This window comes from Moschus berezovskii, chromosome 26 (genome assembly GCF_049115385.1).
Source record: "Moschus berezovskii isolate FMDL1 chromosome 26, NW_MosBer_1.0, whole genome shotgun sequence".
Taxonomy (NCBI): Eukaryota; Metazoa; Chordata; class Mammalia; order Artiodactyla; family Moschidae; genus Moschus; species Moschus berezovskii.
Window position 1 is genome coordinate 42,391,250 of NC_142485.1, and position 18,204 is coordinate 42,409,453.

The 18,204-nt window shown below is 42.3% G+C and overlaps 1 protein-coding gene across 1 annotated transcript in view; it reads left to right on the plus strand.

Annotated features, from left to right (window-relative positions):
- CSMD1 (CUB and Sushi multiple domains 1) overlaps positions 1-18,204 on the plus strand; it is a 1,848,896-nt gene that overhangs the window by 1,412,593 nt on the left and 418,099 nt on the right. Inside the window, exons 14-16 of the mRNA XM_088832674.1 lie at positions 13,117-13,299; positions 15,365-15,691; positions 17,216-17,410. Coding sequence (XP_088688800.1) covers positions 13,117-13,299; positions 15,365-15,691; positions 17,216-17,410 — 705 coding nt within the window. The remainder of the gene's footprint in view (positions 1-13,116; positions 13,300-15,364; positions 15,692-17,215; positions 17,411-18,204) is intronic.

The window sequence follows — 18,204 nt, forward strand, 5'->3', positions numbered from 1 at the left end:
GGGTGCAGCTTCATGCACTGATCCATAAATAGAGTATCTTAATTTAAGTTGTATTAGTTTCCCGGAGCAGGCATAACAGTGTGCCACAGACTGTGTGGGGCTGAAACACAGCAGTTTGTTCACTCACATTCCCAAGATCCAAGTGCTTAGCAGGTTGGATTTCTTCTGAGACCTGACATCTTGGCTTGTACATGACTGTCACCTGGCTGTGTCCTCACAGGGCCTTTCTTCTATGTGCAAATCCCTGGCGTCTCTTCCCCATATGAGAACATCAGTCATATGGATTGGAGCCCAGTTGTTACAACCCCTTTTAACCTCAGTTACTTCCCTAAAGGCCCTGTCTCCAGGTAAAGCCATCCTGGGGCTTAGCGTTTCAGGGTAGGAATTAGGAGGAGACAAAATTCTGTCCATAGCATCTCTGAAGAATAGTTGATTAGCAGTTAATTCAATATTGTATGCCCAGATAAGTCCTTGCTATGCAGATATGCTGTGTTGCCAAATTAGGACAGAGCCATATGCTTGGATAAAATGGCATTACTGTATAAGATGAAATGCTTAACAAGAACACAGGCCTGGGTAAAGGCGATGCCAGCTCTTTAGAGGTGACCTAATGAAGTACTGTGGGCCAAGCCAAGATGCTTTTACAGAAGCAATTTTGGGCTCGCTCTAATGCACAGATAATTGGATAATCAAGTGCCCAAATGTTGAGCCTAATTGTAGAGCAAAGTTGACAAAATTAGCCTAGAAAAAATGTTTACATTATGCACAGCTAAATGCCCGTTTCAATACAGAAATCATCTTTGTGAAGTAGGCACAAGACAATTGTCTTAGCAGATACAGTATACCCAAAATGCTTATCTTTAGTTTTTTATAGTAACTGTTATTTAGTAACAGTATGCACTGGGTAGAGAAAGTCAACATACAATCTCTATCCTAGTAAAGCAGGTATAGGATAGTCCTCTTTAGGCACTGTGACTTCCTAGCTGTGAGAAGAACTGGCTGGAAAACACACTTGGAGGAAACAGTGAGTTCATGTTCTCAGACTGTTAACTAAAAGTGTGTAAATGCTATCAGAAATGATAGCTTCATTTTGATACAGTTAGTAGCTCCTTAGGAAAAAAGGAACTAACAGACCAGATAATTTATTAACTGGCTCCCTAGTTTCCAAAGTTAAAAATCCACATTTTTTTTTTTTTTTCATTGTACCTCTTTCTCTTCTTTCTGGCGGGCCATTCAAATGTGCTCTCCGGCCATGATAACACACATCCACTGGGAGTCAGCAAGCTGAAGATTCCCTGTAAATTGTCAACTAGTCCAGCAGAAGATGCCTTGTATGGCAGAATAAAGATTCTGCCGTGATCCTGACGGCAGAATTCAGAAAGAAGAAAGAAATCATGAAATGGCTTTGGTTCAGGATACTCTCAGTCATTCTTTTGTTTTTATACCTAATCTGTTACTTCGTTACTTTTTGACTTCTCTGAAAGTTGTTCTAGTAATACATTTCCTCTAAAATAGCATTCCCTTTTATTTATCTTTATTTAACTCCCAACTTATTCCCAAAAGAATTTACAGAAACAGATTTGTACTTTTTTTCCCCTGAACACTGAACATAAACTAACAAGATGTTTAAACACTGTACCGGATAACACTGCCAAACATATTGAAAATGATTTTATGTTTGAAAGGGGATTTTGTTTCCGTTGACATGGTATTTTTGGCAGGCGTCACATTCAATTTCTAATTTTTCTAGCATCTTGTGGCAGATGCTAGCATGGTGGGTTATGCAAATGCCACGTTAGAAGATATGATTTTCCTTTTTCTTTCTACATGAGAGAGTCTGGGAAGTCTGATATTATATTTACAGGATTCTTCAGAGGTAGGAATGGTTAGGGGACCAGCAAGACACAAAGAGATATAACAGAAGTCACTAGATAAGGCCTCTGGAAAAGCTGTTTTTTCTTTTTAAAGAAAGAACCCCGCTAGCTGTCCTTGTGGGGGACTGTGACTCTCTGCTTTCTTCCTACCTTTATATCCAGCAGCCACCTTGTGCCATGAGACTGCAACCCTTAAGATATCGACCAGCATGTTCAGGGTGATGGAAAACAGCAGTGAAGAGCCTGGGTTCTTACTGATCTGACCATGGGTCTGTCTTGCACGCCTACATCCATTATTCTTGTTATTTCAAGAAAATAAAATACTCATTAATGTAAGCCAATTTTCCTTTACCCTTTTGATTACTAGCATTTGGGTTACCATATAAAACACAATTCACACTCTTTAGTGACAGTTTTACTATGTGCTGTGAAAAGAGAAGCTTAGCTTGTAATGTCACTTAGCTATTTTTGCACTTCATTAATTTATTGGTAAAAAAATGGGGGAATAAATGGAAACAGTGACAGACTTTATTTTCTTGGGCTCCAAAATCACTGTGGACAGTGACTGCAGCCATGAAATTAAAAGACATTTGCTCCTTGCAAAAAGAGCTGTGGCAAACCTAGAAAGCATATAAAAAGCAGGGACATCACGTTGCCAACAAAGGTCCATATAGTCAAAGCTATGGTTTCAAGAAATACTAGATTTTGTGATTTGTAGAGGTGAGGATCCTTGGGCAACTGTGACGTGCAGGTGAGTTTGGGAACCACAGATGGAGGCAGAGGGAGGCCCAGGCAGAAGGCAGGTCTGCTTGCTACTGCTGAAATCAGGTTTGTAACTTTCTCTACAAATGGGATGGCTAAAGTCTCTACTCAAAGCTTCTGCCCAACGGGAAAGATAATGATAATACAGAGCACCTCCGAAACTCTCAGATCTTGTGTTCTGTTATACTCATGCTTTAAGGACCAACTTCAGCTGGTTTCTGAAGTTGAAGGGCTTCTTCCTGTCCCTTTTAACTTGTTTCTTCCTGAAGTCAGGGGCCCAGTAATGCTGGGTTTTCGTTAAGAGGATAGAAATTAACGTGGAAAACAAGTAGAAGGGTCCTGAGAAGATCCCCTCATTAAGGAACAGAGGGTGGGTAGCAGCCATTGACCTCTGGCCAGTCGCTTGGCTTGTCTCTGAGTCAGACATCCCCCCAAATGCCGCCCTGGGCTGAGTCGCTCTGGACCCAATCTAGCTGCCTTGTGACCAGAACTCTTGGAGCTCCAATTCAAGCCTTTCCTATATGACTTGCAGAATACGTGCTGTGGGCTGGAAAGGAGTAGTTAAAAGTTCAGGGTCTCTTTTTCCTCCGATGGTTTATCTTCATTTTAAGGGCATTCGATATTTAATATTCACTTCTGAATATCTTTGATGAGACAGATGTCTCACAAAATGCCCTGAGATGGTCACTCGGCACAGTCTATTCAGATTACTAGACTATGGACTTCCTGAAGCGGGTAACTCATCCCTGGTCCTAGTACCCTAGCACGTAGGGCATGTTCCACAATTTAAAACATCAAAGCATTTATATATAGTATCAACAATCCTACTTGCAGGGCAGCAAAGGAGACACAGACATAAAAAATAGACTTGTAGACTCAGTGGGAGAAGGAGAAGGTGGGATGATTTGAGAGAATAGCAATGAAACTATACATTACTACATGTAAAAAAGATAACCAGTGTGAGTTTGATGCATGAAGCAGGACACCCAAAGCTGGTGCTATGGGACAACCCAGAGGGATGGGGTGGGAGGCATAGGGTGGAGGGGGAGGGGGATTCAGGATGGAGGGGACACATGTACACCTACAGCCAATTCATACTGATGTATGGCAAAATGTAACAATACTGTAGTTATCCTCCAATTAAATAATTTTTTAAAAAAGCGTCAAATCAAATAATGAAGTATTCTTGGTTATTAAGTGAAAGATCTGTCAATCAAACCTAGATTGTTAGTCAAACTGATAGCCTTTTCTATAAACCATGCTGCCTGCCAAGAATATATATATGCATTGATAGAAAGTCAATCTTCATGATCATTCAGGATTGGTATTCTCAGCAGCAAAGAAGCTAAAATCAATGGAACTGATAACCCTAAGGAAAGTCTTATCTCATGGTGGCATTTAGGTGTCCTCTCCAATCTTTATTATGAGACGATGTTTCACAACAATTTAGGGGAGAGATTGATAGTTTCTGGTTTCTATAGCTCTTACAGCACGATTGTAATAAAACACAGTGAAAGAATGAAATCCACATAAAAATCTAGAGACCGTGCATCGCCTGGCTCTGGCCAGCTCAGTGCTTCTGCGTCCTCATCTCGCCCTTCACCACCGCGATCACCTGTGGCCACCTTGCTCTTCCTCATCCTGCCAGGGGCATCCCTCACCCAGCCCTGCAGGTTGTCTCCTGCTCACCGCAGGTGGGGCCATCTCCCTGCTTACACATTTCAAGTGTGTCCCCCCCACTTCAAGTCTCTGCCGACATGCTCAGTTTTCAGAAACCTTCTCTGACTGTCCCACCAGAAAAGACCCTCTGACGACTCTACTTTCCATCACTCACACCAGAGTTACTCCTCTCACCTGCTTTCTCCTTCTCAGCACGTTTGCCCCTGCCTGGCTTCCTTTAGGCTGTCTGTGTATTTTCTGCCAACTGCCCTAAGCGATACTGTCCACAAGACCAGTTGCTTGGTCTGCTCACCTGTTGGTCAGGCCTGTAGTTGAAACAGTGAATGGTGCTCAGAAGAATCTATCACAGGCTGAGCAGTTAGGCAACAGATGGTAACCCTTTATAGAGAAAAAAAGGGCACAGGCTGTGTTATAGCCAAAAACTACCTAAGCTTGGGACGATGTCTCAGTTCCTTTTAAATAACAACACAGCGCCAAGTGTCCACTTTGTTCAGGGCACCATTTAAGTACCAACAAGTCCAGGGAAGATAAGCCTTATCATTCAGGAAAAAAATAACAGTGTAATGAAGTAGAAAGACAGGTCCACATCCAAATAGGACCAGAGAAGACTTGTTCTTAAACCTTTACAGGAAAGTTACCTATAAACCCCAGCGTAGGGAGCAACAGTACTCCAGATTATGGGGCTCTGAAGAGACTTTAACCAAGAGGGACATTATAGAAAAAGAGAGGGTGGTGTCTTTGATGGGAGGACAGTGTAGGAGCTTGACATGTCCTGGGAGGCTCAGGACACCTCTGCCATTGGAATGAGAGAGTCCTTGACGGGGTGGGAGGCACGGAGGCTGACCCAGGGGTTTCCAGTGTGGAAATGCACCCAGGTGACATGAGCGGTCTCTGCGATGCACAGACACCTGTCAGGTGGGTCCATTGCAGGTGCGCTCTGGTGGGTGGGTTTGGAGAAGGCAGGGCGGGTCCCTGGAGCGTGAAGGAGCAGATGAAGAAGTAGGGTCAGAAATCGGAAGGTCCCACTATGTGGACAAGTCACCAAGCCAGGACACTTATCTGTGCAGAGCCATGCGGGGGAACTCGGTTATTCCTTAAAGCAGCATTCATTCATCTGCACCTCTTCTATCGTGTGCTGGGGTCAAAGCAGGGGCAAAGATGGCACTAAATGTGAACAATAACAGTTCTCAATCGGCAGGCAGCCTCACAGGGAAGCTGTACACTAATCATGTGGTAAATATCAGAGAGCAGCCGTGGCATTTCAGATTAAGGATTGGATTTAATTGAGTGACTTTTGTAGATCAGTACTTGTCAAGTGGATATGGCTCACCTTAATGGTTTTAATGTCCTTTCTCAGAAGTGTGACTGATAAGTCTCTGTTATAGCAGATTCAATTTCACTTTCAATATTTTGGTTTACATGTCAGTGAATACTGATATGCCAAGAAAAGGAGAGTTCTGATACGTTAAAAAATTAGTGAATCCCTTGGGGAGTTCGGGACAGACATATATACTCAGCTATATTTAAAATAGATAACCAAGAAGCACCTACTGTATAGCACAGGGAACTCTGCTCAACACTATGTGGCAGCTTGGATGGGGGGGAGTTTGGGGGAGCATGCACACGTGTGTGTGTATGGCTGGGTCCCTTTACTGTCCACCTGGCACTATGACAACACAGTTAATCAGCTACACTGTAATGTAAAGTAAAAATAAAAGTCTAAAAGAAAATTACTGAATCTAATTACTCATTTATTATATAAACATTTATACGTATAATATGAACTATCAAATAAAAATGAAATGTATTAGAGGTGAGCATTAAATATGTAATGTCAATGTAGTGTAAATGTTTAGATCAGTTATAAAATTAGTATTCAAAAGTAATACTTCATAAAATTTAGGAATATTAATCAACATGAAAACTTGAAATTGAAATAACGTTATTGTGTACTTTTAAAAATCACTGTCAAAGAAAAACATATCAATGGGAGTACCATTGAGTCCTCAGTAGACTTGTTTATGAATGTCCCCAGCTGCCAAAAAGGCAGCATCTCAGAAGGAGAGAGGAAATAATTGCAACCTAGCGTTTTCCTTAGACTCCTCTTTATCAGATCTCATTTCTAGAGTGATCATTTGGAAGAGATATTTGACCAACTTTTTTTCCTCTGGGGGCTCCAGTGTTTTCATTGATAACAGACTATGGTTTCTAGGGAAGCATGAACACAGCAGGGTCATCTTTGACACCTGGTGTTTTGTTCCATATAGAAGGAAGCTTGATGCGGTTACTGTATCCATGTCTGCCCAGTCTTATTCTTCCTTTACTTGTTTTTACTGGTTCAGACAATATGTGATATAGATGTACTCTCAAGTGAAGGCACTTTGACCTCCAAGGGACATTTCTGAATCTGCATTGATCCTGTCACAGTTACTTGGGGCTCAAGTGATACAGTATGCAGGGGTCAAGAATACAAAATGCCCAAAAATGCTCCCCAAGGGAAGCTTCATATTCTGTGGCTGAGGAGTGGGTCCAGCATGCAGACTTACTGATAGCAGATGTGACCAGTCCAACACTTGTCCCTGGACTTGGCATCACAAGTCCCGGCCAAACTCTTAACAAAGGACTCACCAGACCCAGGTTCTGCTCCGGGCCAGCCCTGGCCTTATGTCTGGGTCAGGGAATACCAGTATCTTTGGTGGAGATGAAGCACCACTAGACACTCTAAACCCTCAGAATGGGAAGCAGAAAGACCTTCCACACAGTGTGTCTACAGCCAGTTTATTTCCATGCACTCTGCAAAGTCAGGAGTTCCCAGACTCAGTTAATGTAGGAAGCAGTATTCCCACAAATGCCCTTGATTCATTTCACCAGAAAAAGTTATGAACTTTAGCATCACAGAGGCAAAAAGAAGCATCTAGAAGTCTAAGGTTTGCTAATAATCATAGTGATAGCTATGATTATGAGCCCTATATGCCAAGACTTACATGAATTATACAGTTTAACTCTCACAGATGCCCTGTGAGGTAGAAAGTGGTAAACTGAGGAAGTTAAAATGGAGACATTTCAAGACTAAATTGCATCAGGTGGCCCAGCAGAGCCCGGGAATTTCCAAACCAGGTCTGGTGTTCTGATTCCTGACCTCAGAGCTGAGTCCTTGGCCAGGACCCTGGGCTCCTGACCCCTGTTCCACTGACAGGTCACATCAAATGGAAGCTCTTGTATCAGCTGCTTGTATATTTTGGAATTAAACCTTTGTCAGTTGTTTCATTTGCTATTAGTTTTCCCCATACTGAGGGCTGTCTTTCTCCTTGTTTGTAGTTTCCTTTGCTGCGCAAAAACTTTTAAGTTTAATTAGGTTCCACTTATTACTGAGGGAAGAGGGTTATAGAGGATCTTGCTTTGATTTATGTAATTGAGTGTTCTGCTTATGTTTTCCTCTAAGAGCTTTATAGTTTCTGGTCTTACATTTATGTCTTTAATCCATTGTGAGTTTATCTTTGTGTATGGTGTTAGGAAGTGTTCTAATTTCATTCTTTTACATGCAGCTGTCCAGTCTTCCCAGCAGCACTTATTGAAGAGGCTATCTTTGCCCCATTGTATATTCTTGCCTCCCTTGTCAAAAATAAGGTACCCATAGGTATGTGGGTTTATCTCTGGGCTTTCTATCTTGTTCCATTGGTCTGTATTTCTGTGTTTTGTGTGTGTGTGTGTGTGCCAGTATCATACTGCCTTGATAACTATAACTTTGTAGTATAGTCTGAAGTCATGAAGACTGATGACTCCAGATCCATTCTTCTTTCACAAGAATGCTTTGGCTATTTGGGATCTTTTGTGTTTCCATATGAATTGTGAGAGTTTTTGTTCTAGTTCTGTGAAAAATGTCATTGGTAATTTGATAGTAATTGCACTGAATCTATAGATTACATTTAGTAGAACAGTCATTTTCACAAAATTGATTCTTCCAACCTGGGAACAGAGAATATCTCTCCATCTATTTACAAATCAATACAGAAAAACAAACAACCCAATTAAAAAGCGGGAAAATGACCTAAACAGACATTTCTCCAAATGAGACATCCAGATGGCTAATATTCACATTAAAAGATGCTCAATATTGCTCATTATTATAGAACTGAAAATCAAAACTACAATAAAATATCACCTTACACTGGTCAGAATGGCCATCATCAAAAAATCTACAAACATTAAATGCTGGAGAGGGTGTGGAGAAAAGGGAACACTCTTGCACTATTGGTAGAAATGTAAATTAGCACAACTATTATGAAGAACACTATGGATATTCCTTTAGAAAGATAGGAATAAACCTGCCATATGACCCAGCAACCCCATGACTATGTGTGTACCCTGAGGAAACCAAAACTGAAACAGACACAGATGTTCACTGCAGCTCTGTTTACCACAGCTAGGACATGGAGAAACCTAGAAATCCACCAACAGGTAAATGGATAAAGAAGCTGTGGTACATATATACAATGGAATAGTACTCAGTCATAAAAAGGAATTTGAGCCATTTGAGTCAGTCCTAATGAGGTGGATGAAACTACAGCCTATTATTCAGACTGAAGTAAGTTGGAAAGAGAAAAACAAATACTGTATACTAATGCATATATGTGGAATCTAGAAAGATGGCACTGATGAACCTATGTGCAGAGCAGCAGTGGACACACAGACATAGAGAACAGACTTATGGACTTGGCTTGGGGAAGGAGGGAAGGAGAAGGTGGGATGTGTGGAGAGAGTAACATGGAAACTTACATTCAGTTCAGTTCAGTTCAGTTCAGTCGGTCAATCGTGTCTGACTCCTTGTGACCCCATCAATCACAGCACGCCAGGCCTCCCTGTCCATCACCAACTCCTGGAGATCATGTAAACTCATGTCCATCAAGTCGGTGATGCCATCCAGCCATCTCACTCTCTGTCGTCCCCTTCTCCTCCTGTTCCCAATCTCTCCTAGCATCAGAGTCTTTTCCAGTGAGTCGACTCGTCGCATGAGGTGGCCAGAGTATTGCAGTTTCAGCTTTAGCAGCAGTCCTTCCAATGAACACCGAGGACTGATCTCCTTTAGAATGGACTGGTTGGATCTCTTTGCAGTCCAAGGGACTCTCAAGAGTCTTCTACAACTCCACAGTTCAAAAGCATCAATTCTTCGGCGATCAGCTTTCTTCACAGTCCAACTCTCACATCCATAATTGACCATGGGAAAAACCATAGCCTTGACTAGACGGACCTTTGTTGGCAAAGTAATGTCTCTGCTTTTTAATATGCTATCTAGGCTGGTCATAACTTTCCTTCCAAGGAGTAAGCATCTTTTAATTTCATGGCTGCAATCAGCATCCGCAGTGATTTTGGAGCCCCCCCAAAAATGAAGTCAGACACTGTTTCCACTGTTTCTCCATCTATTTCCCATGAAGTGATGGGACCAGATGCCATGATCTTAGTTTTCTGAATGTTGAGCTTCAAGCCAACTTTTTCACTCTTCTCTTTCACTTTCATCAAGAGGCTTTTTAGTTCCTCTTCACTTTCTGCCATAAGGGTGGTGTCATCTGCATACCTGAGGTTATTGATATTTCTCCTGGCAATCTTGATTCCAGCTTTTGCTTCCTCCAGCCCAGCATTTCTCATGATGTACTCTGCATATAAGTTAAATAAGCAGGGTGACAATATACAGCCTTGACATACTCTTTTTCCTATTTGGAACCAGTCTGTTGTTCCATGTCCAGTTCTGACTGTTGCTTCCTGACCTGCATATAGGTTTCTCAAGAGGCAGGTCAGGTGGTCTGGTATTCCCATCTCTTTCAGAATTTTCTACAGTTTATTGTGATCCACACAGTCAAAGGCTTTGGCATAGTCAATGAAGCAGAAATAGATGTTTTTCTGGAGCTCTCTTGCTTTTTCCATGATCCAGTGGATGTTGGCAATTTGATCTCTGGTGCCTCTGCCTTTTCTAAAATCAGCTTGAACATCTGAAAGTTCACGGTTCACGTATTGCTGAAGCCTGGCTTTGAGAATTTTGAGCATGACTTTACTAGCATGTGAGATGAGTGCAATTTGTGCGGTCGTTTGAGCATTCTTTGGTATTGCCTTTCTTTGGGATTGGAATGAAGACTGACCTTTTCCAGTCCTGTGGCCACTGCTGAGTTTTCCAAATTTGCTGGCATATTGAGTGCAGCACTTTCACAGCATCATCTTTCAGGATTTGAAATAGCTCCACTGGAATTCCATCACCTCCACTAGCTTTGTTCATAGTGATGCTCTATAAGGCCCACTTGACTTCACATTCCAAGATGTCTGGCTCTAGGTCAGGGATCACACCATCGTGATTATCTTGGTTGTGAAGATCTTTTTTGTACAGTTCTTCTGTGTATTCTTGCCACCTCTTCTTAATATCTTCTGCTTCTGTTACGTCCATACCATTTCTGTCCTTTATTGAGTCCATCTTTGCATGAAATGTTCCCTTGGTATCTCTAATTTTCTTGAAGAGATCTCTTGTCTTTCCTATTCTGTTGTTTTCCTCTATTTCTTTGCATTGATCGCTGAGGAAGGCTTTCTTATCTCTCCTTGCTATTCTTTGGAACTCTTCATTAAGATGCTTATATCTTTCCTTTTCTCCTCTGCTTTTCACTTCTCTTCTTTTCACATCTATTTGCAAGGCCTCCTCAGACAACCATTTTGCTTTTTTGCATTTCTTTTCCATGGGGATGGTCTTGGTCTCTGTCTCCTGTACAATGTCACGAATCTCTGTCCAGAGTTCATCAGGCACTCTATCTATCATATCTAGTCCCTTAAATCTATTTCTCACTTCCACTGTATAATCATAAGGGATTTTATTTAGGTCATATCTGAATATATAAAATAGATAGTGAATGGGAATTTGCTGTATGACTCAGGGAACTCAAACTGGGGTTCTGTAACAACCTGGAGCAGAGGGGCGTTCAAGTGGGAGGGGACATGGGTAAATCTGTGGCTGATTCAACATCAAATCTATGTTGATATTTGGTAGAAACCAACTCAATACTATCAAGCAATTATCTTTCAGTGAAAAATGAATAAATTAAAAAAATAAGGTATTTTATGTTATAAACCACCAGTCTAAATTGCCTTCAGTCAAAGAAATTTTGTTCAAGGTAATCCAAGCATTAAATTCAAGCAGATCCATTCCTGCCTCTGTTCAGCTCAGGTTCATCCACTTGTACTCCGAGGCTGGTCCTTAAGGAAGAGTGTCCTCCAAGGCTTTCTTGCCCTCATTGCATCCAGGAACATTTTAGCTCCCATTTAACTGATACTGTTTAAGCTGTCTTTTTATTCTGATGGCCTGAGCCATCAGGAGAGTGTGATGATCTTGTTTGCACGAAGTGCCTGGTTTGGTTTGGTTTTGTTTCTTGTGCTAATTTGCTTCAAAAACAGATGGGCTAATATCCTACGTGTTGAAGTTTCACCACCATTATATCACCAGCTGATCTCACCTCTCTGATACTCCTGAACACTCAGAAGTAGAGTTTCTTCTCTGGAGGAGAATAAGCCATCTTTGAATCGATCTCTGAGCTTGGACAGGTTCCCCATAAGGCAAGAATGTACCTGAAAACCACCCAGAAATTCAGCTGAGTCACTTCCACAGACTTTCCAAACACTGAGACCTCATCAGAAAGTATTTATATTGCTACATCTGAATTTGCTGTTGCTCACAGCAAGACGACAAAGTGCAAACACATGAAGAATTCAGGAAGGACTATGGACCAAGAGATGCATCTGTGAGCCAAGCACAGAGAAACCTCCCTGAGTTGTGGAAACTCACCCCTTTCCTGCCTCCATTCCCAGCCCGGCAGAGGGTCTTCTGAACTTGTACTCGGATCACACTGTGTATCTTCTGAAAACCCTGCAAAATCTTCTTCCCACAGAAACCCCCTAGGCAGCTCTGGCCAACTCCCTCCCTTCCTCTGAAGACCACTGCTTCCCCAGCATCCTCCTGCAGGTCCGGGCACCCTGGCCCATGTCTCCTTCATTATCTCATGAATTATTACTGGTTCCCTCTATGTAATGTCAGTCCTGTGCTTGTGGGAATTTTGTCTTGTTTGTCCACTAACCTTATTACCTAGAACAAAACCTGACACACTGTTGGCCCTCAAGAAATATTTTTGTATGAATCAATGAATAAGCATATTTCAGTTAATACACCCTGTATCATTAACATTTGTGACAGAGCAAAGTTGAAATGTGTGTATAATTTGGTGCATTTGTATCCACATATCATTATAATCATGTGCTAATGAAAAGAGCCTTGATTCCACATATTTTCTTTTCATCTGAAGACCATGAATATATTCATTTTGTTTCCTAAATGAGTTTTAACACCAATTTAAGGCAAAGAATATTCAAATGGATATATTGATTTAAACATTCAGTAGGGAATGAACCATCTTACTTGTGTGGTTTACATTAAAAAACACATCAATTAAAACAAAATTGATGTTTATATTTTAATGGCAGCACTTATGGACAGCATCAGGAAGGGTGTAGACCAGGAAGAAGCATCTATTAATTGTAACATTTGCATGGTCAACACATCTGTGTAGCTTTGTGTTTCCTTCAAAAGAAAAGTTAAACACTTTTCTCCAAAATTTGAAGCGTATATTTTTTCTGGCTTCTGCTAAATAAATATTAGATGAATTGAAACTGTCTATGGAAGCAACGCGAAAGTCAACCGCTGCTCACTTTCTAGTGAAAACTGTTGAAAACATTCACCGTGTTTTCTCAAAGGTCTGCTCATCTGTCCTCTTTTCAGAAATTGAGAAGGGAGGGTGCGGGGACCCGGGCATCCCAGCCTACGGGAAGCGGACTGGCAGCAGCTTCCTCCATGGAGACACACTCACGTTCGAATGCCAGGCGGCCTTCGAGCTGGTGGGGGAGCGAGTCATCACGTGTCAGCAGAACAACCAGTGGTCTGGCAACAAGCCCAGCTGTGTATGTGAGTACTCTCCTGGGAGGGTCTGTTCCAAGTTGCCCTGGCGGGGGGTGGGGGGGTGGGGAGGGGGAGAGGAGCAGGGTGTGCCCTGAGAGGGGGAAGCGGCATTGACCAGAGGCATTTAGGGCTCCTCGAATGCAGCTCTTCTTTCTCCGCTGACTTAAAACCAGTCAGTGATGTTCTTAATACCAGACAGATACACTGTGGATGAGAGCTTTCCACAAGCAAGGTCCACAGAGCATCACTTCCATCCAGAGGGGCTGATGCCAGCTCCGTGAGCCATCCGTTGACAGGGCCTGGGGTTTTTGCAACCTAACCATGTCCTGTGATGGCTTCCCTGAGTAGAGTTCCCTGAGCTGCACAGTAGGTTCTCATCAGTTATCTGTTGTATACACAGAAACAGTAGGGCAGGGGGCTTCCCAAGTGGCTGAGTGGTAAAGAATCCCCCCGCCAGTGCAGGAGATGTAAGAGAGGCAGGTTTCATCTCTGGGTCGGGAAGATCCCCTGCAGAAGGAAATGGCAACCCACTCCAGTATTCTTACCTGGAGAATTCCATGAACAGAGGAGCCTGGTGGGCTGCAGTCCACAGGGTTGCAGAGCGGAACACAACTGAGGACACAACACATGATATCCTGTGACACTTAAAACACAGTTGTCAGCTTGAAGTGATATCATTTGCCTTTCAGTGGAAGAACTGCCTGCTTCCTCCTATTTTTTGTCTTGTTTTTAGTTTGTTTTTTTAAGGTTCTCATTAGTTATTTGTTTTATGTATAGTGTCAATAGGGTATATATGTCAACCCCAATCTCCCAATATATCCAGCTCCCTCCTCCCACTTCGGTGTCCATCTTTGTTCTCTATGTCTGCCTCTCTGTTCCTGCTTATCTGTAAATAAGATTGTCTGTACCAAGTTTTTTCAGATTCCACTTGTAAGTGTTAACATACAGTATTTATGTTTCTCTTTCTGACTTATGTCACTCTGTATTATGGTCTCTAGGTCCCTTGTATGTGATTTAACAAGTAGAAAAGAAGGACTATATAGCAGATTGAAAAACAGATTTTTTTAATAACTAAGTATAGCAATAACCTAGAAACATATAGGAAATAATGTAAAATAATAAGCAAATCCACACCCTAGAAATAAGTCCAATAGTTGCTCCCTTCCAAAGAATATGTATATAAACATATATAAAACATATATCTTACTGATTTGTCAGTACACATTAAATAAATATTCCAAGAGACTTTTACATTATCCACCAGGATATGGTCTGATTTTCCGAGTTGTTCTTTAATCATTGTTACCCTGTAAATGACTTAAAAAGTAATTTCAAAAAATGTGCTTTAAGGCACATGCAAAATTTAAAATGAAAAATAGGAAACTGATTAGAATCAACCTTGTTTTCTGGAAATTGTCCTTATGAAACCGGCATAATTTTTCATGTTAATATTTGCTCTTCTGAAGGCAGAAAGTTATAACAAGAAATCTTAATATTTGCCATAAGTTTCAGTCAACTTGATAGGGTTATTTTTCAATCAAGCATACACTTGATTATGTATCTGTTCTGTTCTGTTCCGTCGCTCAGTCGTGTCCGACTCTTTCCAACCCCGTGGACTGTAGCCTACCAGGCTTCTCCGTCCATGGGATTCTCCAGGCAAGAATACTGGAGTGGGTTACCGTTTCCTTCTCCAGGGGATCTTCCCGACCCAGGGATCGAAGCCGGGTCTCCTGCATTGGAAGCAGACACTTTAACCTCTGAGCCACCAGGGAAGCCCTGATTATGTATAGTCTGTGGTTGTTCTGTATGTTGAACTTAATCTGTTCACAACCCGGGACAATCCCTGCTCAGAGAACTGAGATTCCCATATATGTTGAGGCCAAAAAACATAAGAACAGAAGCTGGATTGCAACAAATTCAGTAGAGACTCTCAAAATTAAAGAAAAGAAAAAGTTGAACCATCCTAGTTAACTGCTGGTTTAGACTTCCTTCCCAGGTCCTCAGCACATAGCCAGATCTTTGGATATGGACAAAACTGTTTGAATCTATTATAATCTGTGTGTCTTCACAGTTTCCTGTTTCTTCAACTTTACGGCATCATCAGGAATTATCCTCTCACCGAATTACCCAGAAGAGTATGGCAACAACATGAACTGCGTCTGGCTGATCATCTCTGAGCCGGGCAGCAGAATTCACCTCATCTTTAATGACTTTGACGTGGAGCCTCAGTTTGACTTCCTTGCGGTCAAAGATGACGGGATTTCAGACATAACTGTGCTGGGCACATTCTCGGGCAATGAGGTGCCATCCCAGCTGGCCAGCAGTGGGCACATTGTCCGCCTGGAGTTCCAGTCGGATCACTCCACCACCGGCCGAGGCTTCAACATCACCTACACCAGTAAGTGCATATGCACCCACCCTGCGTCCACGGTCTCCACTGGCTCTACTCCGGGGTTTTATAGTCACAATTCACAAAATTAAATAACATTATCCTGAGAACCTAAAAAATACCCCACTCTGTTTTGGTGTTTTGGTCACTCACCCCTATAGTGAGGGCTGGTGGCTCACATACTTCTCTCTCTGGTTTTCCTTCCTTCCATCCACCCATCCATCCATCCACCCCTGTATCCTCCATGCAACTGAATAGAGCAGTGGAAAGCATTGAGGTATTTGGAGTTGGGAATCATGGATTATAATACCTGCTAAATGTATGGACTAGGTCTTCCCAGGTGACCTAGTAGTAAGGAATCTGCCTGCAATGTGGGTGACCCAATTTTGATTCCTGGGTTGGGAAGATCCCCTGGAGAAGGGAATGGCTACCCACTCCAATATTCTTGCCTGGAAAATCCCATGGACAGAGTAGCCTGGCAGGCTACAGTCCAATGGGTTGCAAAGAGTTGGACACAACTGAGCAACTAAACAACAACTCGTATGTACTTAGTGAATTTTGATAAGACAGCTAACTTTTCTTTGCTTCAGACTCATTTGATCATAGCTTATATTTAAGACCATCTGCTTAAATTGTACTGCTGAGGGAATAAAGTAAGATAATAATGTTAAATAGGAGTTATAAGCTAAAATGTACTGACTCCTTCTCTTAGGTGATCTGCTTAGGATTTGACAGAAATTGTTTCATTTAACATTGTAGCAACTCTGAACTATAAGCTTTACTTCCTCTTTCTGTAAATAAAGACAACTAGGCTCTGATGGGGCTTCCCAGATGACTCAGCAGTAAAGAATCTGCCTGCAATGCAGGAGACACAGGAGATTCAAGCTCAATCTTTGGGTTGAGAAGGTCCCCTGGAGAAGGAAGCAGAAACCCACTCCAGAATGCTTTGCCTAGAAAACTCCATGGACAGAGGAGATTGGCAGGCTACATAAGGAGAAGACAAAAAGATAAGGGGGCGGCAGAGGATAAGATGGTTAGATGGCAGCACCAACTCAGCGGACATGAATTTGAGCAAACTCCGGGAGACAGTGGAAGACAGAGGAGCCTGGAGGGCTGCAGTCCATGGAGCTGCAGAGTCAGACACAACTTAGCAAATGAACCACAAAAAGGCTCAGATGACCTGAGTAATCTTCCCAGGGACAGGGAGTAAGCACAAGAGTCGGGATGCTAACCTAGATGTGCCAGAACCAAAATCCTTTTCTATCACCTGCGTATCTCTTCTCCATTTTTCTTAGTGAAAAAGTGCCTTCAATTTTGGGATGCTGTGTAGGTGATAATGAGCTCTATCTACCATCTCTCTCCTTCTATCTCTCTAGGTATCAATATTCTGTTTATTGAAAGTATTTATCCATCTCTGAAAAATAACTAAAACTGCTTTATAAGTGGTTCTGCTTTCTTTTTTAATACTCATGATTAATATTCAAATGTTTGTTTTTTTTTTTTACACTGATTTTTTTTTTTTTTTCTTTTCAGCATTTGGTCAAAACGAGTGCCACGATCCTGGCATCCCCATAAACGGACGGCGTTTTGGTGACAGGTTCCTGCTGGGGAGCTCGGTCTCTTTCCACTGTGATGATGGCTTTGTCAAAACCCAGGGCTCGGAGTCCATCACCTGCATCTTGCAGGATGGGAACGTGGTCTGGAGCTCCACCGTCCCCCGCTGCGAAGGTGTGGGCCCCTCCCGTCTGCCACTTACCTTCCTCTGAAAGGGAGCGTCTGACAGAAAATAAATGAGTAAACAGACAACACTGGTTCCCTAAGGCTGTCACAGCCAAGTACCACCAAGTGTGACTTTGACAGTAGGAGTTAGCACCTCACGGTCCTGGAGGCTGGAAGTCCAGGGTCCAGGTGTCAGCAGGGCAGGCTCTGAGGCGAGGAGATGTTCCAGGCCCCTCTCCTGGCTTCTGGGGCTTTGCTTGTCTTGGCTTGTAGAAGCAGCATCCACACATTCTCCCTGTGAGAATGCATCTCTGTCCCAAGTCCCCTCCTTCTAGGAACACCCATCATATTGGACTAGGGCCTGCTCTAATGCCCTCGTCTTGACTAACCATGTCTGCAGTAACTTTTTTTCCAAATATGGTCCCATTTTAAGATGCTGGGATTAGAAATCCAAAGTAGCATGTGGGGAGAGTGTGATTCATCCTCTGCAAACGGCATCATTTTTAGTTAACTGTTTTGTTGCCCTTGGTGTAACTGACACATGCAGAGCCTAACTAATTTTCTTCTTGACATTTCACTCTGGTTTCCTGTGTTGGAAAACCAGAGGGGAAAGAATTAAGAAGGTATTACTTTTAATGTATATTCAGGTAGGGGAATATTTACTTACGATATATACTCAAACCCCTGTTATCAGAATCGCCCATGCATAATGAACTAAGAAAATAAAATATCTCTCGTAAATACCAAGGAAATGCAGATATTTTGAAGAGTACACATTTTAGAGCAGCTTTAGATTCACAGCA